This window comes from Aulostomus chinensis, chromosome 17, assembly GCF_037954235.1.
Source record: "Aulostomus chinensis isolate RoL2024-O1b breed Wild chromosome 17, RoL_Achi_v1.0, whole genome shotgun sequence".
In the NCBI taxonomy this organism is placed as follows: Eukaryota; Metazoa; Chordata; class Actinopteri; order Syngnathiformes; family Aulostomidae; genus Aulostomus; species Aulostomus chinensis.
Genome location: NC_141336.1, coordinates 15,915,527 through 15,939,466, shown reverse-complemented (window position 1 = coordinate 15,939,466; position 23,940 = coordinate 15,915,527). Strand labels below are relative to the sequence as shown.

At 41.1% G+C, this 23,940-nt stretch overlaps 5 protein-coding genes across 11 annotated transcripts in view; 2 read left to right on the top strand and 3 right to left on the bottom strand.

Moving 5' to 3' along the window:
- The window catches only part of fancm (FA complementation group M), a 41,184-nt gene extending 39,380 nt beyond the window's left edge, over nucleotides 1–1,804 (bottom strand). For all 3 annotated transcript variants that reach the window (XM_086182055.1, XM_086182053.1, XM_086182054.1), the window contains exons 1-2: nucleotides 363–1,804; nucleotides 116–288 (exon numbers count right to left, since the gene is read on the bottom strand). In XM_086182055.1, coding sequence (XP_086038181.1) covers nucleotides 116–288; nucleotides 363–1,059 — 870 coding nt within the window. In that variant the 5' untranslated portion in view covers nucleotides 1,060–1,804. The remainder of the gene's footprint in view (nucleotides 1–115; nucleotides 289–362) is intronic.
- On the top strand, nucleotides 1,353–4,612 carry iqcc (IQ motif containing C). The gene is made up of 5 exons (XM_086182057.1): nucleotides 1,353–1,459; nucleotides 1,855–1,998; nucleotides 2,079–2,433; nucleotides 3,247–3,368; nucleotides 4,157–4,612. The coding sequence occupies exons 1-5, from the start codon at nucleotides 1,418–1,420 to the stop codon at nucleotides 4,190–4,192; spliced, it is 699 nt and encodes a 232-aa protein (XP_086038183.1). The 5' UTR covers nucleotides 1,353–1,417; the 3' UTR covers nucleotides 4,193–4,612.
- A 184-nt stretch (nucleotides 4,613–4,796) lies between these two features.
- Nucleotides 4,797–11,810, top strand: dcdc2b (doublecortin domain containing 2B). The gene is made up of 14 exons (XM_086182056.1): nucleotides 4,797–5,270; nucleotides 5,413–5,707; nucleotides 5,808–5,859; nucleotides 7,832–7,902; nucleotides 7,984–8,115; nucleotides 8,209–8,343; nucleotides 8,599–8,638; nucleotides 8,898–8,963; nucleotides 9,603–9,771; nucleotides 9,878–9,987; nucleotides 10,106–10,174; nucleotides 10,993–11,082; nucleotides 11,207–11,296; nucleotides 11,368–11,810. Exons 1-14 carry the CDS (start codon nucleotides 5,114–5,116, stop codon nucleotides 11,458–11,460), a joined length of 1,569 nt encoding a protein of 522 aa, XP_086038182.1. The 5' UTR covers nucleotides 4,797–5,113; the 3' UTR covers nucleotides 11,461–11,810.
- Nucleotides 11,746–14,839, bottom strand: tmem234 (transmembrane protein 234). 4 transcript variants are annotated; one of them, XM_086182062.1, is made up of 6 exons: nucleotides 14,813–14,839; nucleotides 14,595–14,691; nucleotides 14,195–14,346; nucleotides 14,043–14,109; nucleotides 13,172–13,264; nucleotides 11,746–12,985 (listed from the first exon to the last, which is right to left on the bottom strand). In XM_086182062.1, exons 2-6 carry the CDS (start codon nucleotides 14,605–14,607, stop codon nucleotides 12,882–12,884), a joined length of 429 nt encoding a protein of 142 aa, XP_086038188.1. In that variant the 5' UTR covers nucleotides 14,608–14,691; nucleotides 14,813–14,839; the 3' UTR covers nucleotides 11,746–12,881. The 4 variants fall into 4 exon arrangements, with proteins under 4 accessions (XP_086038188.1, XP_086038186.1, XP_086038185.1 ...); XM_086182060.1 differs by having other exon boundaries at nucleotides 14,595–14,728; nucleotides 14,813–14,838; XM_086182059.1 differs by having other exon boundaries at nucleotides 11,746–12,551; nucleotides 12,880–12,985; nucleotides 14,595–14,832.
- Nucleotides 14,840–15,604: 765 nt separating this feature from the next.
- Nucleotides 15,605–23,940, bottom strand: part of ncmap (non-compact myelin associated protein) — a 10,062-nt gene continuing 1,726 nt past the window's right edge. The window contains exons 2-5 of one of the 2 annotated variants that reach the window (XM_086182699.1): nucleotides 21,832–21,935; nucleotides 17,939–18,045; nucleotides 17,485–17,569; nucleotides 15,605–16,619 (exon numbers count right to left, since the gene is read on the bottom strand). In XM_086182699.1, the coding sequence (XP_086038825.1) occupies nucleotides 16,340–16,619; nucleotides 17,485–17,569; nucleotides 17,939–18,032 (459 nt within the window). In that variant the 5' untranslated portion in view covers nucleotides 18,033–18,045; nucleotides 21,832–21,935 and the 3' untranslated portion in view covers nucleotides 15,605–16,339. The remainder of the gene's footprint in view (nucleotides 16,620–17,484; nucleotides 17,570–17,938; nucleotides 18,046–21,831; nucleotides 21,936–23,940) is intronic. The other variant, XM_086182698.1, reaches the window with a different exon arrangement.

The window sequence follows — 23,940 nt, the reverse complement described above, 5'->3', positions numbered from 1 at the left end:
TAAATCCTAGCTCTTGGGAAGTAGGAAACAGTGAATTCCCCCAAAATTACTGTATCCTTGAAACATCTTAAACATCTAGTTGATGGTGCTGACAACTATATGGAAGGTTACCTACCTGACAGTAAGCATGGTTGCCAAGTGCTTTATGGGCCTCATCGATCACCACACACTTGACCTGCTGAGCAGGGCAGGTTTCTCGGGACAGATCGTTCACCATGACCTGAGGCGTGAGGAAGAAGACCCGTTTGGACCTCCACACCTCCTTCCTCTGGTTTGCTGCAATGCTGCCTGTAGATTAAGATTCTTGTCAATAATGGCTAAATAAGTAAATAAAAATCTTTTAAAGGTGAAATGGCATTTACCTGTGAGTTCAGCCATGTGTCCCTGAGGGATCCCCATTACTTTAAAACAGGCCTCGATCTGTTGTGCCACCAGAGGTTTGGTGGGAGCCATAAACACAATTTTTCCTGATGGATACCAGCGGTAGAAGTTGTACATAACCACAGAGCCTATAAAGGTTTTTCCCAGACCAGTGGGAAGACACACCAGTGTGTTCTGGAACAAAGCAGCCTCTGACATCTTCAGCTGATACTCCCTGACGGGGTAGTTGGTGGGGTATATCCAGACCTTTGCTGAGGAGCTATCAAAGCCAGGAAAGTCTGGATATGTCCTCCCACCTGACGGGATGGGAGACAGGGTCGTGCCCTCTGCTCCCTCAGGGACGTCATCTTGAAAAAAGTTTGCATTATCAAGTTGAAGGCTCTTTTCAGCTTCATAGACAGCAACCAGCATCAGATCATCATCTTCATCTTCACACGCAGGTTGACGACTCTCTGTCCTTCCAAAGGTCTCTGGTGTGGACGTAGACCCCTGACCTATTTCAGCCCAGAGTGGATTTCGGGGAGGATGTGCTACCGGTACCTTTACATTGTTGCTAGGGGTTGTTCTGCGCCGTCCAGCGGCTTTCTTGCCATCATTAGTTGGTTGAGCAACTTTGTTTGGGGGCACAGATGCACCCCAAGCCTGAAACAAAGTCCGCTGACCGGGGACATTACTCATTTTCACTAGTTATACTGTAAAAATACCGGAACAACTGCAATAACACCAGTAGCACCATCGCACATTGAATACACAAACACTGAATCACTTCCGCCTCCGATTTACAAAATATCACAAAACATACACATCGGCGGATTTATTTTCAACTTATTTGGTCATTTGAAAACAATTTCAATTATAAAAGTCGTCGTACATTATGTTCGTGTGAATACAGCACCACAACATTACAACATTTTCTTTCACAGCTCAATGAAAAGACGACTTGCTTTTATTTTGGAAATGTGACACCGGATTAAAACAAAAAGTTCGAGTTCGTCTCCCGCTCTCGAGTTGTCCAGAAAGTCACGTTACCATAGTGATGGACAGACGCACCTTGGAGAAGATACTCACTATTTTCCAGGTAATAAAGTCAAACAGTTAATCTGCTTAATTTCTGACGCAGTATGTCCTAACACGTCTGGCGACTTCCGCTGGTTTAATTTGGCTGTTTTTGCTAACTGCGAAAAAGGTTGCCGTTGTTGTTAGCATTAGCAATATTAACTGTAGAGGCAACTGGGGTCTTACCTCCGATACTTGAAGTAATATTTCGTGATTTAATAATATGGTATTTACGGTATTTACCAATACTAGTAATTTAGTATTTCTAAATGTTCTGTTGTCTTCACTAACTGAAAAGGCAATGAATGCTGTAGTTGTAAGGACTGCGGAAGTACGTTAAGTTAGTGCGTAGCTACGGGAATCCTCCGCTACTCCAACTAGTTCCGGCAGTGTCTTCGTGTCTTCTACTCACTGCAGGCGCGTGCACGTGGTCATTTGGTGAGAAAGGAGCTCCGGCGTGCACGAGAGGACTTTGAAGACATCGTGAAAGAGATTGATGGCGGCCTGTCCCATTTAGTGTGGAAGGAGACAGTCATCCCAATCCCCCATTTTAGAGACACTGTAAGTTTCTAGAACTGTAATTAAACTGTGATTTAATCTCGGTACCTTTCTCATGCCTTTTTTTCCTCATGTATCACCAGGATGGTCCGTTTTTACGAGCCAGAAACTCTGCCAGTAAACATTCAGATCCAGGACTGGATGTCAGTGCCAGTTCCCAGAGTACTGCAGCAGCACCAATTGCAGCTCCTCCGTTATCACAGGGAGGAGGGAGAGATCATCATCTTTATCCACAGAAGTTAGAAGCTGAGAAAGATGTATCTCAAATTATCAACCAAACCCTCCATTCCAGGGATTGTTTCCCCACAAGCCCTGTGACAGGGGATGGAGAGCGGCAGATGGTGAGCACTTCTGGGGTGATGGAGAGTACTGGAGACTCCACCACCACCATCTGGAACAGTTTGGAGCTGGTCACACACTGCAGTCATTCGCATAAAGGTGATGCAAAGCTTTGACCATACTTTTAATTCATGTTATCAAAAATTCATGACTAAGTTGCAAATTTAAATTTTGTTTTCAGCTTTTGATTTATCAATTAATAGATGTTAAATTTCAGGAAGAGAGTCGAAAAAATGTTTCACAGTTTCCACAAAATCGGTAGTATTGGTTTCTATTGGTAGACACTATTATTATAACTATTATTATTATTACTTTTGAGTAGTTGAACTTGTTTACATTTACCTCAGATGGGTGAAGTGGAAAATATTATTACTGGACTAAAATGAACCTATCACAAAGGTTTTCTGTCTGTTTAGTTTACATTTAGAAAAAAAGATACATTTTAAAGTGTTTGAAATGTTAAGCTAAACACTGCCACCTCACAGTTTTATTATTTTAAGGAATGTGCAATTATGGCATCATGAAATTACTTTTTTTTTGTACATAAGTTGTTGCCAAAAACTGCTTTTACATTGGATAACTTAATAATTTGACATGAGTTCTTCTGTGTATCTCAGCTTATGCTAAATTTAAAATGTGATTTCCCTACTCAGGCCATCCAAATGTTGTGCGCCTTGAAAATATTTCATTATTGTCATTTATATTGAATAAACAGCAACAAGTCTGCCAGTATTGACTTAAAATTCTTTGTATTTTATACGTTTTTTTCATTGACCCGCATCAAATTTTACAAGTAGCTTAGAGAAAATTGTCCAGTCAGATGAAGAAAAATAGAAGACGCCACATCAGGATGTTATCACTCATTAAGGAGAAAAATCATGTATGTAATTGAATTTGCCTTCCCTCCCTCAGGTCCCCAGAAATACTGCTTGGCCCAGGAGGTGCCACGGACTCCAGAGGCCCTGCGTCTCCATAGAGACGCCCTGACCATGGAGCTGCTCTGGCTCCAGCAGGCCATCGACAGCAGGAAAAAGGTACGTCGGAGAGTGTTTCCCTTCTTTCAATCAGTAGTGGCAGCCTCCTGCTGTCAGAAAATTGCCTCCACTGCAAGGGAAATTGTTTTTGATTTTTACCACTACGACTACTTATCTACAGTCTGACCTGTGAGTGTTAACAAGCAAACCAGTGCGCCCTTGCATCCATTACCAATGTGTAACCCAAAAATGCGGGGGGGGGGGGGGGGGTGGTTTTCCTCAAGAAAAAACTTGATGAATTGAATTTGAATTTGATAGAATTGTGAACGTCCATAAAAATCTGCCTTTGTCAGCCTCCGTAGCCAAGTGCGCCTGACTGCAGTATGCAGATCAGTGTTGGGCTAAATGTGGGTGGGGCTAAAGATTTGAATCTGTGGTTCCGAATAGTTAGGTTTAGCCATTAGATCAAGAGAGGTTAGGTTTAGGGTCCCAAATGTGGGCAGGGCTAACGTTTTGAGTCCACAGTACTTACTCTCTGAAGTTAAGGTTAATGTCCATCATGGTGTCAATAATCGGGAATCAGTGGATGATGTTGGGGGCTTCAGCTGTCCAACGCACAGAACTTGTTTATAGGTGTCAGTAATTCAAGGTTTACTGGACACCCAGTAAATCTGAGTTTTCACCCAAACCATGGCATGACCCGGCAGTTGCATCCAGTCTTGACGTGCTGGCCATGTCACAGGTTCTTACACCAAGAAAAAGAAAGTTTACATTTCCTTAAATTGTCATTTAACGTGCAGCAGAAAATAAACTCTTTAAAATACGTTTCTTTTCTTTCTCCTCTGCAGTACTTGTCTCTGAAGGACCAGCTGACCGTTCCCTGACAGCACAAGTCATCTGATCCAGGCCCAATAATACCTGATTGAAGAACTCACTGTTTCTGGAATCCATATTAGTGTCTCCATTATGACTTTTCTAATGATTGTGTGATTATGTGATCAACAGAACAAAAAAAATATTTTATTTATGTCGTAAGTTATTCGCTACTTCATTAATAAATCCTATTTTTCTAAAAAATAAGTAAAAAAATCTCCATACTTCAGTTCTTGGTACTACACTGATTGTACTCATGACATAAACTATGACATCAAACCCTGCATGGATGTGATGTGATGTGATGTGATGTGATGTCATCATTGCAGTTGGTGTGGTTGTGGTTAAACTGTAAAACATGAACAAATATATACAGAAAATAGAAAATCATAACTCTTGTTACATGAGATACCTGAGCTCACAGTGCTGTTTCATCAGGGCTACTAATTTCTGGAGTGTGGTTTTGGTGCATGGACTTGTCTACTCACTGAATGCTCATCTTATCCCACTTTGTCTGATAATGGTGTCGAATCAGAACAACTCTAAATGAAGGAAGGCTCTTAGAAGCAAATAATTTTGTGCATTGTCATTTTTGGATTACAGAGAAAAAGCTCATCCCACAAGAAGTAAAATCTCTTTAGAGACTAGAGAAGGAGTAAAACATTACTTATGATTGTATTTTTAAATATTTTTTTATGTTCCAATAAGTAAATTGACTGATAATTGGTATTGCCAGCATGAATGGACAATGTGGCAAGTTTAGGGGAAGTAGGAATGACCTGTGAAGGAGATCATCTTATTGATTCAGCTTACAACGCAGTGACCCACTCATTCAATCACCCCTCTGCCCCCCATCAACCCCACCCTGTGTGTGTCTCTTTTGTTGTGGTTGCTGCTGATGGTTTGGCCCACAAAGCCAGTCATTGCTGGTCATGCTGCCATGGCAACCAGGAAATACTCACCACTGCCGTCGGTGGAGTAGTGTATGTGTGAGGGGGGACGGAGCAGAACGTGGTGCGTCCAGACAGAACACAACAACAGAAGGGACTCATTTCCACCTTCTATTCTGCTTGATCCTTCACCAGGCTGGTGGGTGACTGAGATGTGTGGAAGTGGCAGTGGATAGATGAAAGATCATGTGTGTGTGTGTGTGTGTGTGTGTGTGCATTAATACTCGCATGAGCAGGGAATGATGTGATGAATGTGTACTCTGAATATTTTTGTGTAACAGCTGGCCCTGAGATGGCTGCTGGTGCTGCAGCCACAACTCTCCTGCCTCCGGTGAAGAGTGTGGTGGTGTATAGAAATGGAGACCCCTTCTACAACGGACGCAGGTTTGTTATCAACCAGCGACAGGTGGCGACCATGGAGGCTTTTCTAAATGAGGTGACCCAGAACATTGGAGCTCCACTGGCTGTCAGGACTCTGTACACCCCCAGGCAGGGCCACAAGGTCACAGACCTCCAGGATCTCCAGACTGGAGCCCAGTATGTCGCTGCTGGCTTTGAGAGGTTCAAGAAACTGGAGTGAGTACTTGCATCATGTGGTTTTTAATATTTCACAATATTAATATTTTGGACACCATTTTGTAGTATAGCAGACTGATAAATCTTGTTTTTTATCTAGTTATTTGAACAAAGGAATAAAAAAGCAGCCCACTGCCCGTGAGGAACCTCAGGTAGGCAGCTATTTTTTTCTGTCCTTTTTTAAGAAGCGGGCATCTACCTTTAAGACCAACAGACCGGTCCATCACTCATTAATCCCAGTCTAACCGAGAGGCATGCACCACCTGACAGACCTGAGCTCATATCCCACTGAAGTCCTGCCAGGTCGAGAATCAAAACAACTTTCCGTTACAGAGACGACAGAGACAGATGCAAACTTGATGACACGTCAGCACATCAAAATGTGAGCACGCTTTTTTGCATCCCATTGATGTCACTAGTTGTCATGTAAATTACCAGAAATAATGAGTCAGTGATGGTGCTGCCTATCAAACAGTCACTTGCAGGTTACACGGTGGCGTTTCAAAGCTCTCCCGTGACCAATTCATTAAATATTGCTGTATATTGGGCTTAGAAATCCCCCTGAGTGTATCAGAGGTCCCCAACTCTCTCTGTTATTATTTCAACTTAAATAGAAAAGTGAGCAGGGCTTCAAGATGATGATGAAGATGCAGACAGCTGGCTCTCTCGTAGCATTAATTTTCATACCAGATTAATTGTACGTTCACAGAAATACACACAGAGTACAGCAGTGTGTAACTACCACGCTAGGAAAAAAAAAAGCTAAACAGCTCACTCTTGTAATAACAGACATTTCTATGTTATGACGTGATATTTTTCATATTATGACACATTTTTCATGTTACAAACAAATATATTCATGTTACAACCAGACATTTTCATCTCCTAACCAGATATCTTCATTTTATAACCAGCTGTGTTTACGTTATAACCAATATCTTCATGTCATAACCCGATATTTTCATGTTGTAACCAGACATCATGTTATAAGAAGTTATTTTCATGTTATGACAACACATTTGTCGAAATCTAACAACATACCTCATGCAATAACATGGAAGTTTGAATAAAGAAACTCTTATGAAGCTCTACCTCAGGCTTGAGCAACAAAACCTGATGTTATTCAGCACAGTGGATAAGATATTTCCAAATTATATAACCATCTAAGTTTTCATGATATAATGGACGAGATGAGTAGTTACAACAAGAAAAGTTACACATCACATGGGGATAGACTTGAATGTTCTTGTTATCACATGAAAATTTCTTTTCATAATGTAAAAAAAACCATTAAAGCATAACAATACGATTTTTATGTTATCCTGCGCGATACTGATCAGTATTTCTGGTGAAGCAGCGATAGGCCGCCAAGTTTGACCGCTTGGCTTGTCACACCCTGAGTGTGTGTGTGTGTGTGTGTGTGTTTTTAAAGCCCCATCAGGGTTACTTTTCTGAAAAACATAAAAGAGTGGAGAGGAATTGTGTGTACCTTGGACGTTTGCCACTTTTTTCGCACTTTTTTTAAAGACTGTTGGTCTTAAGAGTTTTAAAGTCTTACGTGCCTGTGTTGTGGTTGCTGTGGAGCAATGCAGGAAGTGCGTCCACATGTGAGAGTATCTTAACAAAGAGTTAAGCTTTCGCACAGTGTTATCAGGGCAGTGTGTGCATGTCTGGGCAGGCCTAATGCTCATATGTACCGCCACACACACTATAAATGCATGAAATGTCACTTCAAAGGAAGAACAATGCGGGGAGATTATTAATGCCTGATTCGTTCTGAGTTGATTGATTTAGTTGAGCTTTCAGATATTGGCTCCAGATGTCACTGATGCGAGACCACATGGGAGACAACTTTGTGTGGAGACCCAGCGTGTGAATATGTGAAAGATCTTCGTGTGACGTCGGTTTCCATGGCTACAGAGCTCGAGCTAACACGAACGGCATAGTTATTCACTCGTTACATATTGGATAAGTGACTTAGCTGTGATGGACGTGCAGTGTAATTGATGTTCTGAGTGTGAGTGACGTAAATCCTGGAAGGGAAATTTCACTCTTGCACATCAAATCACAAAATTATGATGTTCTGCAGAACCAAGGCTGTTCTATTCTGAATGTCTCCTCCAGGGAAGAGTAATCCAGAGGCCAAATGTGTCTGCCAAATGGAGGAAGTTCATACCAGTGCCTTGCATTATACAGTGAGTAGGACATGCAACCTCACACACAATCATCAAAGCTGCACTTGCAAACTCTCTGAGACACCATCTTGAATCTTTCAGTGTTTTCCGTAATGGAGATCTCCTGTGTCCACCGTTCCGATTTATCATTCCTCGGAGCATGCAGCAGGACATGGAGCAGATCCTGAGTCTGGTCACAGAGAAGGTCAGCTTACGTACCGGGGCTGTACGTAGGTCAGTAACACTGATACACACGGCAGACAACAAATAAAGGAAAAGAAATCCAGTAAGTAGTGTTCTAAAGCCCCTGTGTGTAACCTGTATCAGGTTGTGCTCTTTGGAAGGAGTGACTGTGTCTTCAGCCGGCGAGCTGGAGACAGGCTGCTGCTATGTTGCCGTGGGAACTGAAAGGTTCAAGAAACTTCCATATGTAGAGCTGTTGGTCTCAAAAGCCACAGAGAGGTATTGTTTTGCAAGGTCTTGTGTTTGTGTGTGTGTGTGTGTGTGTGTGTGTGTGTGTGTGTGTGTGTGTGTGTGTGTGTGTGTGTGTGTGTGTGAAGATGTGTTAATATGTTCATCAGTGCCGAATTCTTTGAATTCCCCTCTAAAAAAGGGGGATTTTAAGACAAATGAGGATATTTTTTGTTACAAAAAAAGAGTTAAAACATACAAAACATTCAGAATTACAACTTTTTTGTTCTGTATTTCACACAACAGGTATTACCCAGGAAAGAAAAGAATGTTGAGGAGAACCGAGGTAAAAAAAAAAATCCATCCGTTTACACTGTTCTTTATTTACCTTAATGGCATGAGTATGTAAGGAATTCACTCAAAAAACAAATCATCATTCTAATTTTATGAAAAAGTATATTGATAAATAGATTTCTTTTTTTATTTATCAATCTATGAATGAGTATTTCGACATTGTTGCACTAGAGAGTAGACCAAATTTCACAGTGCACGTCAGTAAGTAAAAATTAAACAGCTGAAGTACATCGTCTGTGTGACTGCCTTAGAACAGGAAAGCAGGAAGAGGTCCAGAAGACCAATACAGTGACTCAGCTCTCCTCAACTCTCCAGAGGTAAAAAATATTCCAACACACACACACACACACACACACACACACACACACACACACACACACACACACACACTGTTTCGGAGTGTTGAGATTGTGATTTTTATGTTTTTTAAATCCAAACACAATCCAGCAAGCAAAGCGGTTTAAAGAAGCAGATACACCCAGGAAAAGATTTAAAAATTAGGCGCTTGGGCTTTGGAGTCCAAAATGTTGGGGGGGAAAGAAAAGCTCTCCCAATATCTTTTCAATGTCATCTCACAACATATTTAATGTTTCAGGCACAAATTCGTCCTCAAACCTGAAGCTGATGCAGAGACACGGAAATATATCAGATAGACGATCCGAAAAACCATTTATCATTAAATGCAACATTAGAGTGCATAGTGTGTGTACTATCAAGTACATAAGTGGGAAATGAATAAACAAAAATAATTGCAGAAGACCTCCAGTGCTTTGATGATAAACAATAATGGCTATATTAAAATAAAAACTGAAAAAAAACAAGAGTCCTCCAGAGGACACGCAGGTGGTGGGTGTACACGTGTGGGATATGATGTCACACACCAGTAAGAGAAGTTGTGCAGAAAACCTTTGTTTTTCAGATGAAAAGTTCCTTGTATTCAGTTGTGTGACTCTCAGTCAGACGGGCGGAGGGTGAAGTCAACAGGGGATGAAACTGCACCTCCACCAGCAGCACAACAACCCACCGTCAGGAGAGACGGAGCAGATGAATCCGTGTTCTTCGCCAGACCCGTCAAGATTCGTAAAAACCGAGGCCAGCCGAGACCACCGCTCAGCACTGGACCTGGTTAGGAACCCCACACACGTCTTACTTCACCTTGTAGTTATGTATTCAGCTTTTTTTTTCACATTAAGAATTCAATTTTCAGCATTTTGCTTTGCTCTTATTAAAGTCCAACGCAGCGTCTTTAAAAGTAGAACGCGAAAGAGGAGGGAGGAGGTAAGAGGAGCCCAGGAGGTGCAGGAGGATGAAAATACAGCGACGGAACTTCCTGTTGACCAGGTTCTCTTCTCACACCGTCATAAAACCACCACATGGTGCTGCTGCTGCTGCTATTATCAAATGATGAAATATATATATAAAAAAAAATCTACAACTTTCTTTCACTTTCCTTCTGAAGAGAGTTGCAGAAATCGTGGAGGACGAGGAGCTGAATGACTCGAATGGTCCCCTTCACAGCACCCGTGAGGTAGACATGACATAAACCTACATTATTCACCTCATCGTTCAACAAAAAGATATATTTTTAAAAAAATCCCACTCACTTATATCTCAAATTTATTAGCTATCAAGCTCATTAGGTCACGTGTGGGCCAATTTTCTATAGGGACACTGTGTTCAATTTAGAAGACTCTCAAAAAAGACTATATTTGACCTTACATGAAGCAAAAACAGCAACCAGTCAAGGTCCAGACAGTTCCACCTTCACTTGTGTACAACGCGCAGTTATTAGGGTTCATACAGACAGGAAATAAAATGGAAAAACATGGGTATGTATCAAAGATGTGGAAAAGTTTTTGAAAAATAAAAACAGCCATACATTGGAGAATGTGAGGTTCAGTTAAAGGGAAACTTAGGCTTTTTTTTCCAAACATTTTGTTAATATAAGTGACTGATGGAATAACTCGTTTTTGAAATCTCTCCTGTACGGAGGAAGACCAGAGCTGCCTGCAGCTATCATGCGGTCTTATGGGGCAACTGGCTACCATCAAATTACACCCACTAGAATTACATTTTTCAGAACTGTCTATGAACCCTGGGTAGTGTGTCACAAGCATATGTGTGGCCGCCCCCACCGCTCACACACACGTGTCAAACGCTCTGTTTTCGGCAAGAGATCTGCATAAATGATCAAGAGCGTGCAGGACACCCACGGAAGCACACCATTGTGAGTGAGTGGGTGGTTGTGTTTAGGTAACCTTACACCTGGACCCTAATTTAGAAGGTTCAGTGAAAATGTTCTTGCTTCATAAAACACATTTGTTGTCCTTTTTTTTTTTTTTACAGGCGCTGCCGTCTAAACAAGCTGATGAGGAAGAGACGGACACCCAGGATTCGACGAAAAATTCTGATATAGCCCAGGAGCCTGCTGCTGATGTACACACACACACACACACACACACACACACTCGCAACCACTTTTAAGATTCAACAGATGCTGACAGTAACAGATGCTGGAAAAAAAAATCTTAAGCAATCAACACGTCCCTCCACTCAACAGCAGCCGGAGATGAAGAAGACGTCAAAGCCTTCGTCATCGGACTCCCACAGAGGGATTCAGGGAATAAATGTGGAATCTCAAGTGGAAAAGGCGAGATTAGCCACCATACTGATAGATTTAGAGAATCGCACTTCTGATTGATTGATTGATTTGTTTTGCAGGAGAGCCTTCACAACTCGGTCGGACAGAAGCATCATCAGGGAGGATTGGTGACTGAAGGAGGGTTCATCAAGGAGGTCACGTCATCGTCATAACGACCCCCCCCCCCCCCCCCACCTTTACTGCAAGGATACACGAATGTTAGACGATATCTGTGGTACTGAGCCACGCAACACTGAATCTGTGGTGTTTTCTTTTAGATATCGCACAAGTTCAAATATCATTTCATTCAGTCCAACAATTAAACTTCAACTGTTTATACTGTGTTGAGAATGTTGTGTATTGTGTTTAAATGGTGCGATAGATTCCCAATACACTTTGTACGTAAGAAATTGTATTAAAGTTTACATGCATTTGTGATGTAATGAACAGATGAGTCGTATTTGCCAGCAATTTATTAATTAAAATACTTCAAGAGACTATATGACAAACACAAATCATAATAATAAAAGGATCGATATTGTACAACCTTGTCCAGACATGTTTTTGTCACAGAATCACGGATACATCCATCACAGTAGAGCTTGGTGTTTCTAGAGCAGTGCGGGTGCTGGAGCTTAACTGTTTGTCAGTCCTGCTCCTACAGGTGACAGAAGGCCGTAGCAGTAAAACACCCCTGTTAAACCAGGAGGTGACAGCCTCATTTGCATGCGCTCTCTATGGCATTTATGTTGCTCACATAGTCCGGCCCGAGAGTGCTTAAAAGTTAACAGTCGCAGACTTCTATGGAAGCTCCATAAATCTAGTCTCTTGCTCTGGGAGTGAACCCTGCATGACCCTCCAAACTAACTGAGAGGCTTTTTTTTTTGTAAAGCTCAAGTGGAACAGTTGAATCTAAATGGGCCCCTCTAGACCCATGTCACACCCTGCTCGGGACCCCTGCGCCTCCTGGCTGGAGGGTTTAGCCCTCAGCTTCTTCATCAAAGGAGAAGAGATCAGTCCTCTTTTTTTTTTCCTTTCTATAAAACAAGAGCCACAAATGACGGCCACTGCCCAGTTCTCAAGCTAAATGAAGTACTGTGCACTACCATAGATATTTTTCAGCTGGGATCTGTCATAATAAAAACTCCAGTAGCTGCAAGCATGCCAGATGCTGTGCGTCACAGTGGATGAGGGGCTGGGTATCCAACACTGACACGTTTATGGCACCGGCCGTATCGTGAAAGAAACTTCGCCATGCAAATACCTAAGAAGAGAATACAGTGATGGTAAAATTGCTTTGAGTGAGAAAAATGCATAAAACTAAAGATTTGAAACAAACAAGTTTTGGTTCATATTTTTAAATTATACAATTTTTTTGAGAGTGGGACAAAGCATTTTCTCAAAGTATGTATTTGAAAAAAAAAGATTAATCAGGGATCAATACTGTAATCAAGATACCGGGAAGTAAAATTCTTGAAGGATATCCAGCCCCTGTGCATGTTGTTGCAATGGGGAATGCTCAGTTACCTGTTCACCAAAAGCAAGAGTGTGTGACATGAACACTCTCTTTTACTGGTGCTTAGCACCTTTACCGTTAATTCAGAGTCACATTCTGCAGCTGAGAGTCTTTGTCCTCAACAGAGCTGATAACACACAAAGTGATGCCAAACATCGTTAGGACCATTCCGGCAACAGCCTCTGAAAACGAGAAAAATGCAGAGGGAAGAGTGGGAGGGGGGGCATCTTGGCAGACAGTAAAGAACCGGTAGAGTGTTGTCCTACAGGAGGGAATTAAGAGATCGGTTCTATCTTAGCGCGCTAATAAAGGTTGAGCTTACTGCTAACGTAACGTGTGAATGTGTTCTGAGATGTGTCTGGACTCACGTTTGCCTCCGAACTCTTCACCCAGTAACTTGCCGGTGATCAGAGTGAAGACGAAGGCGAGCGTGTTGGCCACAGGAACGGCCATCGATAACTCTGGAGAAACAACAGACGTTTGAATTTGTGTTCAGTTGAATGCTTGAAATAAAGTACGCAGTTCCCAGTAATTTAAGATATTGTAATGTTTTGTTCTAAGGTATAAAATAGGACATTGCAACACTTGTGAATTTAGAAGTGTTGATGTGTTTAACAGTGATTACTAACAAGTGGCTAAACGGGACTGCAAAACAGCATGAAGCTAACTGTGGTGACACTGAAGTCATGTATCTAGTTTGTGCATTGAATGATGATAGCTTGTTCTTCTGAAGACTGCATTCACTTTCATTTGTGAGTGTTACAATTACGTAAACAAAATGGAAAAGTCTCACGGCCTAGAATTTTCTGCAATTGTAGAAAATCCAATAACACTTGATGCTAACTTCCTGGTTAGCCACCAAAAACTTCCTTGAACCTTGAAAACTTTTCCTACTTTTACAAAACAAAAAAAACAAACACAAATCTTAGGATTTTTCATAATCTTACAATATTTAACATCTTCTGTCCTGCAGGTTGATTCACTAACTTTTTTTTTGGCCCTGCGTGAGAGGGAAAAGCAACAGCGTCAATGATAATAGTATGATGGTATGCAGCTGCTGCAGACCCAGGGTCCTGATTCTGATAGTGCGCGTGCTACTGGGCCGATCCCTGATTGAAGTGATCCATCACTGATGTTATTAGCTACAGCTGTGCTTCTCAGGCTGCTGTGGCCTCCTCTCTCTGAGGGGGGGGGAATCCATAAATGCGAAATGGCTGTCTTCAATTTAAAGCAGCTCACCTGTGGTGGAAAGAGTATAATAGTAGACCAAAGAGCCACTCTGGTTCAGGAGAAATGGAATGAGGTACTGCAAATGTAGGAGACAAGATTCAATTAACTGTATGAAAAAAACAAACAGTGAAATTGGGCAAAATATATGAAGGTTAGATTACCTTTAAATTAAGGCAAAGAAACTTAATCTCAGCCAGAAACTGTGAGATTTTGTTGCTTTTAGGGACGTTTTCTATGCCCTCAGTTCCTCTCTTCAGGAAGGGGTTGGTGCAGCCCCACAACACGGACACCAGCAGGAGGCTCAGCAGCTCCACTGCAACACAACAGCTTGTCATAGACTTCTATCCCCTCTAATATGTCATATCATCAGTTTTACATTGTGAATTTACAGCCTCGGTGGAGTGAACACCCGTAATATGACTAAAACGTTAAGTCTGCGTTTTAAGGACGCTAACACGGAAGCTAAACTAATTCAAACTCAAAGCACACAAAAGAAGAGAAATGTTAAGTGAATACTCAATTCTAGAGGATAAAAATGGCAAAGTTAGTCAGCTCACTCACCCACGGTCGCCATCGTTCTGTAAACACGTAGCTGTCAAATCTTCATCTCCTTATTTTACTGGCAAACAGAAACCATCCGGAACTTTGGCGCCACCTACTGTTGAGTCGTTATATTCTTCTCAACAGTCCAGTACCTGGGTTACGATTGATTTCAGATCTAAATTCACTATACACAATATTTTTGAGGGAACCTCACGAACAACACCAGTGTATTTTACCTCTGTACTGCCGTCCCTCGTCTTCTTCGTTGGATTTATTGTCTATGGGAAAACGAATTGAAATGCGAATTACCGCCACCATTCGGATTGGCAGTCGAAACGCTTACTTTAAAAACAAACTAAATTCTAATACATTCCTGTTACGTTAATGAATGAATGTATTAATAAATAAGAATAATTTCCAATTAACACTGATAATCCAATATTCTACTCTCTTTTTTTCTTTCATCTATTACATTGTGTTAGGGCAGTTTTGATGGTGTCTGGTTCTTCAGAGCTTCTGCTCTACAGGCTCATGTTTGCTTGTTTGCACTTTCATTCCAGCACATCCCGAAATGGACAAGGACCCAAGGGGAGGAAATACTGATTCCAGTAACACAAAGAAAATGTTGAAGAGAGCATGAGCAAAATATCAGAAACGCTTATGAAAATGAAAATGATTTTTCTTCACAACGATGTGATGATTTTCTTACACCCATAAAAAGCCAACAATTTGCATTCAAGATTTCTGTCCTGTATATTCACGTACAATTTGAAAAACCTGTCATTCTTTCAAGTTATTCTTTGACAAAATGTTATAAAAGGAAACGAAGGAACAGATTTGATGTTTCATAACATATCTCGACATTTTGCGTGGTCAAGATCTGCTTTGAACTTCTTTCTTTTTTTATGTTGCAGAGCCAGAAGGTGCCAGCTGAGGGCGCAATTACGTCAATACATTGCGGTTTCAAATCTCACAGCATATATTTCATCATACCAATTTCAAACAAAAAAGGGGAAAAAAAACAGGTTTCAAAATTTTATTTTCATCTCATTTCATTTTGAAGAACTAAACACGGTACAAATATCAGGAGCAATGAAAATAAAGTGCAAAAATTCCTTTGGCTCCAATTCAGAAAAAAGCTTCAGCGGGTGAGACTGACACCCGGGTTTGTTTCAAAAATAACTGTGATCTACTAATTCACAAGGCAAAAACAAAATTGTTGTTGTATAATTTTCCTACTTAAAACATAATCTGAGAGGGTTAATGTGCAGAAGAGAGTGATGTTGGTTAAACTTCACGACTGAGCTGCAATATGATCACACTGGTAACCAGTTCACATTGCATTGTCACCGTTCATACTGTCTGTGTATCTTTTAATACTAATTCTACTCATGAATCTATATGACCCTCTTACAGAAATGTACACATTTAAGACCATCATCATCAACATCATCATCATGGTATTGGCAGTTACATCATCTACACTATCAACACTGACTGTAGCCAGAAAACAGTTCTTCACAAGCAAGTCTCAGTTTTCATCCTTCATGCAAACCGTCGGGTCGAGAACCTTTTGTTCTTAATGAGTGTACTCGATTACGTGATCGCCAGCAGTGGCAGAGTGGGAGGAGGTTGACGTTGACGTCAGCAACATCAGGAATTGAGTTTCTGCAAGATTCAGTCAGCATGTGGTGACGGACGGAGACGACCCATCAGTCGATGCCTGTTCAGAGTCTTAACCTTTAACCTTTAACCTCTCGCCGCTATGTGTTTCCCCATGACGGAGCGTCGTGTATGGTGACCACCGTGGATTCACTGGTGGTGCTGAACTGCTCTATGTGGTTTCCTTCTGCAGAGTTCAGCTCCACACCGGTGTGCTGGAGGGTGTTCTCTGAAGCCGGGGTTGAGTTCATGATGCCGCCCGAAACGGAACTGACCCCCATCGGGCTCAGAGGCACGCTGCTCTGAACGGTGGACTCGGACATCTTAGGACGAGGTTTGGAGCCTCCGCTGGTGCCCAGGACTCGGGATGCATGAGTCCTCCTGGACACAAACACACCATGAATCATTAACACACACACACACACACACACACACACACACACACACACACACACACACACACACACACACACTGTGCTCTACCATTTAGGCTTTTATAGTTATATTCAGGTACTATTTCCTTTGTAATGCGCTAGAATATCTCCACCAAGGCAATGTCATACTTCTATTCAACCACATTGCACCATGCCGAGGGGATATTCTGTGGACCCTCCCTAGCGTTCTCTAAACATTCTCGAAGATTTCTCTAAAAAACACATCCTGAACCTTGACAGAACACTGGGGAGGTTCCTCATGGCTATGAAGTACTGCAGTGCAAAGTTCTCCGTGGGACTTTAGGAGAACATTAAAACCTATGTGATGACACATCAGTTTACAATAAAAGACAATTAGGGCTTTGACAGAATGTTCCTTTATGGTTCTTTGGTGATCATTTGAAAATATTCCCTTAAAACAGATAAATATTCCCGCGAATGTAAATGGAGTCCCCTTAGAACATTCCAACATTTCTAAAGGTGGGGGAACATTATTTTGGAGGAAAATTCAGAATTTTCTCGGTATGTTTAAGGGAACATACATAGGACGTTCCCCCTACAGCTCTACACCATGGGGGAGGGAATGATGCACAATCCCACAAAACATCCTGATTTTTCTCCTCACTTTTAGAGAAACATTCTCGTGTGTGTGTGTGTGTGTGTGCGCGCGCGCGCGTGTGTGTGTGTGTGCGTGTTTATTTTTGGCTATATGGTTTTAAGAGTTGACCTGCAATGACAGGAATCTTCTCTCCATGAACTTCCTAAAAATAGCAGTGGAGGACCTGTCCTGTCTGAGAGGAATGCAGCCTTACCTGTTATACGTCTTCAGGATGATCAGCAGAATGGCGAGAATGATGATGATACCGATGACAATGACAGCAATCATAGCCCCTGAACCTGGGAGAGACAGACATGTTTGAGCTGTTGCTTTTACTCTCCTCTGACCGCTCCTTCAGATCCTCACAAGGGGGCAAATTAATTCACGTATCCTCCTCAGGCGCTGAGCTGCGTGGTAGCTTAGCAACCACATCACTCACAGGCAAGCAGAACATGTCAACCATTATTATATGCATCAGCGCCTCTCCTGTGGAAAACATTCAGATTATGCATGTCGCAATAGGTTATTGATAACATATTAGAAGTTCTAAAATGACACAGACACAGACACAGACACAGACACACAGACACACACACACACACACACACACACACACACACACACACACACACACACACACACACACACACACACACACTAGTCCTTACTCTGGATTAGTATTTGCTCCTTTGACTTTGTGACAGTGGTTGTGTTTGAAGGTTGCGTTGTGTTGGTCACAGGTGAGTCAGTTGAAGCTGGCATCTTCAGCAATAACCTGCAAACAGACAAACCAAGTGAAAACTTAATAGGAACCACAGCCCAAAAAATACTATGTTCACACACAGACACACACACACACACACACACACACACACACACACACACACATACACACACACACACAAACAGGTGGTGATATCTTCCTCTTGTAATTGGTGCCATTATTGAAGTCAGTTTTTGTTCACTAAAGCAGTGACGTGCCAACAACTAAATCCCAGTGTAACACACCCAAAGCCAATGTTAAAGTAAAAATATCAAAAATAATCATCATCATCATCATCATAATGATTTTTTTCCTCAGTTGGTGGAATCCACATTATCTTTATATAATCCTGCTAACAGACAACAAACATGATTTCCTTTGGAATGAATCATAAATTGTTTGCACAATAATTTCTTTGGATAATTTTCTCATTCCAGATTCGTTTACAACATCCGGAGAAGGTGTTTATTTCATGATGAAAGCCCAAAAAAATGGAATTTGTTTCTTCCTCTTCTTCTTCTTCTTCTTCTTCTTCTTCTTTTTCTTTTTCCTTTGGAGCATCAAATGTATAGGATCAATATTTCCTGTTTAATTCCCCTCGATGTTTGTTATTCATGAATTGTGTTAAAATGAAAAAAAAAAAAGCTTTAATAAAATATAAATTTAGAGGAAACACAATGTTGAGCCACACTGTTGCATTGAGTTCCAACTGCTTCTGCCGCAACGCAGAAGCATAAACCAGGCTGTAGTCTCATGCACACTACCTTAATGTAAAATACATAAGCATGATAAATACGTATAACTCCTCTTCTGAAAGTAGTCCCCCGATAACTACACAATTCCCCTTTTCTTGTGTTTTTCTTTTTCAAATATATATATATAATATAAACTATAGATTTTAACATGTTTTATTTAAGGACTGACCCACACTTTTGCTTTCACCATTTTCAGCAGGATGCATTTGAAGTAGGAGCACTAGAGCGCTAGATTTTATTCTGTAAGACACATCCTCCTCTTGTCATATGCAATCACTGGGTCGTTTCACACCAAAAAAAAAACCAAAACAAAACACATCACATTTGTTGTTTTACGCAATAACAAAAGCTACTGATGGAATAACTCGACGCCTGACTCATGCTAATACACACTGTTAACAATGCAGATTTATTTTCAGACCATGAAGGCGGTGTCATTATGATTGATCTGATATTAACGGCCTTTAATTTGGATATTCATTAACATTCATCTCATCCGTGTATCATTATGTGCCATTTAGGGAGGATCCTGTCAAGCAAACAATGGCTACGCAGTTACAAGCCAGGGTTGCGTCTGTGACTAATACGTCTCCAGTGTCATGAAAACACACCTTTGCATGATCACTCGCATTTACACTCATAGAGACGTCCCAGCCCATAATTACAGTTGCTGTCACTGCCATTGTTCAAAAGTTTCAGCAAAAACAGCAATTATATGCGGATTTAATCCAGTCGTTTCCACTGCCACTTCAGTTTCCACTTCAGCACTTCTCAGCGAAAACTAGTCGCACGTCACTGGGGGAGTTCCTCATCATCTTCTCACGTAGTGTGATGTCAAACAAAGAGTAGATAATGTTACCACTGACATAATTGAGCAACCTTTGATTAGGTTGAACTTGTTATCCCCGAGTATTTTAACGTCTGAAGTTTTCTGAGGTCGTTTAGCTTTTTTTGTGCTCGCATGCTTTCATTTGTACCACAACCTCAATGATTAATCCTAAAAAACATCATCACCGTGGAGACGTGTGTATTCTTACACTGCCAGACAAATGACGAGCTCTCACACTGAGCGATGCACTTGGGACAGGAGGGTCACTTTTAAAATGATCTTAAAGGCATTTAGAAATTAAAGCATTTTGAAAACAAGTGAATCTGTCTTCATTGTTAAATTTAAACTGACACAAAAATAAGGACAACTTTTCATTCCACATCACCCTCAGACTGCAGAGAACAAGACGGGTTAATTAATAAAGAGGTTGGTGATGGACGCCAGTGACCCAGGTGAATGTCAGTGTTTGTGAAAAGGGAACCTGAAAGACCTGATTGTTATCTGCTACGTATAACCAACTGTTAAACATCCACACGGCCAATTAAGTTTTGAATATCAGGCTCAGATTTATAAGTTTTAAAAGTCTTAAATTAATCCAAGGAGACTTGCAAACTTTTAAGTCAAGATAAATGGTTAAAAAATAAGTAGTAGAAACAGTTTTTTTAAAGTATGTTTACTCGAACTGAAATATCAATTTGCATGAATGCAGTCACAGTGATTTATCAAACTAAAGTTTGGTTAACAGAGTTACTGGTTTTAACTTAGAGTATCAAGTTAAAACAAAAAATACTTTTTAAAACTCCTTATTGTAGCTGAATCAAAGCTCATCTGCAAGGTGAATTTACATATTTTTTTGAAGGCATTGAGTGAACTTTAATTTCGAAGTAAGTAAATGAAGCTTTTACAATATTTACAGACTTTAGAATATTTGACTTCTTTTCCAGCCTTATTTTGAATGATGTCTGGATTTAAGTATAAAGTACAGGAGACACAGCGGGGTGCATATCTTCACCATTAACGAAGGGTAAAAGTTTACTCTTCACTCACCATCTATGCACATCCTGGAAAAATTGGGCAACTTACAACAACCTACACATGACACGCGTGAGCAACAAAACCTGACTGACGTCTGAGTCATGGGGTCCGAACGCTCGTTAATAAGATTTAAGAAAAAAGAAAAAAAAAGAAGTCATGCAGCAGATTTCGAAGAATTTTTCACACAGAAAACTGGAGGAGAGTTTTAACCAGCAGCTGACAACCGTCACCCGATTCGTGTGTGTACTGTACATCTTATCCAGCTTCCTGCTCAACAGCAAATATTACACAACAAACTCTCCCGCTGTTGACATACTATTACCTGCAGAGATTAGTGCTGACATATATCATATTAGCTGTTTGCAAAGGAGACAGCTTTTGATAAATGGCTAGTTGATCATACACCGAGGAGGGTTGGTAGAGTCAAGCTCAGTACCCCGATCGCTGATGTGACATGGACTTTCGACCTTGATGATTCATTTTGAGTTTGCCGTGTTTCCAAAGTATTTCTGTGTCTAAAGATAACCTTATCACCATATCATAAACACTATTTTCCAACAATTAATTATCATATTTAAAGATGCTGTTTGTAGTCAATTAATTCAAACGAAAATGAAATTTTGGAGCAAGAGAAACATTAAATCGTCACCAGAAACATTTAAACAGAAATTGTGAGCATTCACTTGAGAAAAAAATTGTTTTTTATTGGTGAAACTATGTGTGTGGCCAAAAAGTAGCTAAAAGAAATATTTGTTTTGATGCATAATGTACAAAGAGATGAAATTGAATATTAGGATGTGTTGGTTCTTCACAACTTAAGGTGGATTTATGAGGGTGTCATCGGCGTAGTTGCACATCTGAGTCGTCGGATACGCCTCATATGAAAAATCCATCCATCCATCCATTCATTTTCTACCACTCATCCCGTTAAGGGTCGTGGGGGGGCTGGAGCCTATCCCAGCAGCCTTCGGGTGAGACAAGAGGTTCACCCTGGACAGGTCACCAGTCCATCACAGGGCCAACACATATAGACAGACAACCATTCACACTCTCAGTCACACCTACGGTCAATTTAGAGTATCAATCAGCCTCGTCCTCTCTTGATGTCTTTGGACTGTGGGAGGAAGCTGGAGTACCAGAGAGAACCCACACAGGAACAGGGAGAACATGCAGACTCACACAGAAAGATCCTGTGCTGGAGCCGGGACTCAAACCTGGAACCTTCTTGCTGTGAGGCAACAGTCCTTATCGCTGCACCACTGTGCCGCCACCCCCTCTCATCCCTAAAACAACAAAAACCATTCAAACATAGTCATGAACTTATGAAAACCAGTAACACATCAAAAGCCGTTCTGAAAAGGTGGTAAAGGTGGGACTTGAATGTTCTAAGATTGCTCCAGTCTACCCACCTTCACCGCCTATTCAGAACTGCTTTTGATGTGTTACTGGTTTTCATAAATTCATAATCATATTTTGATGTTTTTTTCTGACCTCCCCCCAGGAGACATTGTTTGGAGGCTTTTTGGGAAAAGAAACAGCAGAGGGTTAAAGCTGGAGTACCAGAGAGAACCCACACAGGAACAGGGAGAACATGGAGACTCCACACAGAAAGATCCTGTGCTGGAGCCGGGACTCGAACCCTGAACCTTCTTGCTGTGAGGGGACAGTGCTGACCACTGCACCACCGTGCCGCCCTCAAAATTTAAACCTGTTCTGTTAAGTTTGCAGAAAGCCAGTCTAGTACATGATAACATTTATTTGAGCTCAAATTATGTTTTAAGAGAGGCGCGGGAAAGGATAAGAGGAAATTTGTATTTGTAACAAGTTGATAATTGTTATAAGTTCAAGCAGTCCATTAAGTTTCACAAAGCATGGAATCATGGGGAGATTGTTTGTATCCAATATCAGAGTTGATTAAAAAATGTGGATATTGATTTTTCATAGGCAAAGGAATTTGTAATAATAACGGACCAGATCACTTCACTCTGATCTCAGCAGCATCCTCATTGGCCAATTTCATACTGTAATATAGTTTGTTGCTCCACAAATTGAAGCCACACTCACAGAGCAGATTCAATATCCTTTCTGTTACCCTCAGTAAACAAACACTTTACTGGCCTGGCTCAGAAAATGGACTCAAAGCAGAGCAGGAACAATTTATTTTCCTCTTTTTTTTTTTATACGCGGTAAAAACATACAAGGCTGTTTCACATTTTCGCCACAACTACCCACATAGACACAGGCGCGTGCGCACACACAAAGGCACGCACGCACGCGCGCGCACGTACACACACACACACACACACACACACACGACCATCTCTCGCATGCGCATACATAGAAACGTTCCGTTCGACCCTCATCTAATGACTGTCTGAGTCAATATTTGAGCAGCCAGTATGAAGCAGGTTAACAAGACACAGGTGGGCTTATTGCTTTAACTTTCCCTGGAGGAGCAGGTGTGCGGGTCAGCGCCATCAAGTCACGTATCCATTTGTTCTCTAAGTTGTTCACCAAAGCTTTTATAACGACAGTACTCTGTGGTCTGTTAGTGATATAAATGATTGAGAGGTTTCTATGAAGCCAAAACAAGAGTAGTGGAATATAGCATATCACTACTTTGCTCACTGGACTGTATCAATAAACCCGGCCAACCAAGTATCAAATCTGGTTTGAAATATTGTGATTCGAAAGAAAATAGGACCATCGCGCGAGCTCATGACTTTGACAGCCACTAAGGTGATAGAATGCAGAACACTATTTCGGAAAGAAAATTCTGACCAAGAGTTGAATTTACTGCCAAGCTTTCGGTCATTGCCAAGTGTGGAGAACTTTCTGTTCTAAAAGAAGCAAACAGAACCAAAAATATACATTAAATATGTCCTCACGTGAAAGATTTAACAAACATTTAAAAGAAAGAAAAAAGGCTTTCAGGTCTTGCATCCATGTCTCATCTATTGGTGTGACTGGGTATAAATAAATGACTGTTCAGCTTCGAAAGGCAAAAATAAGGCATGAATTAAGGTGCCTATTAAAACAGTTTAACATTCTTAAGATTTCCAGCTGAGATGGATGGGAAGTTGGTCTCACCTGACCAACAGCATCGAGTTATTACAGCTACGATAGGAGAAATAAACCGAAAGAAAAGAAAATTGCTCCGTGACACGACATGATATGATTCATGAGTCCATTTTGGGTTTGTTACTGTCAGGTAACTACAGTCATGACAGGATCTACTTATTTACCTTGAAAAGAAAAGTGCAACAAGTTCACGCATGCTCATTAAGT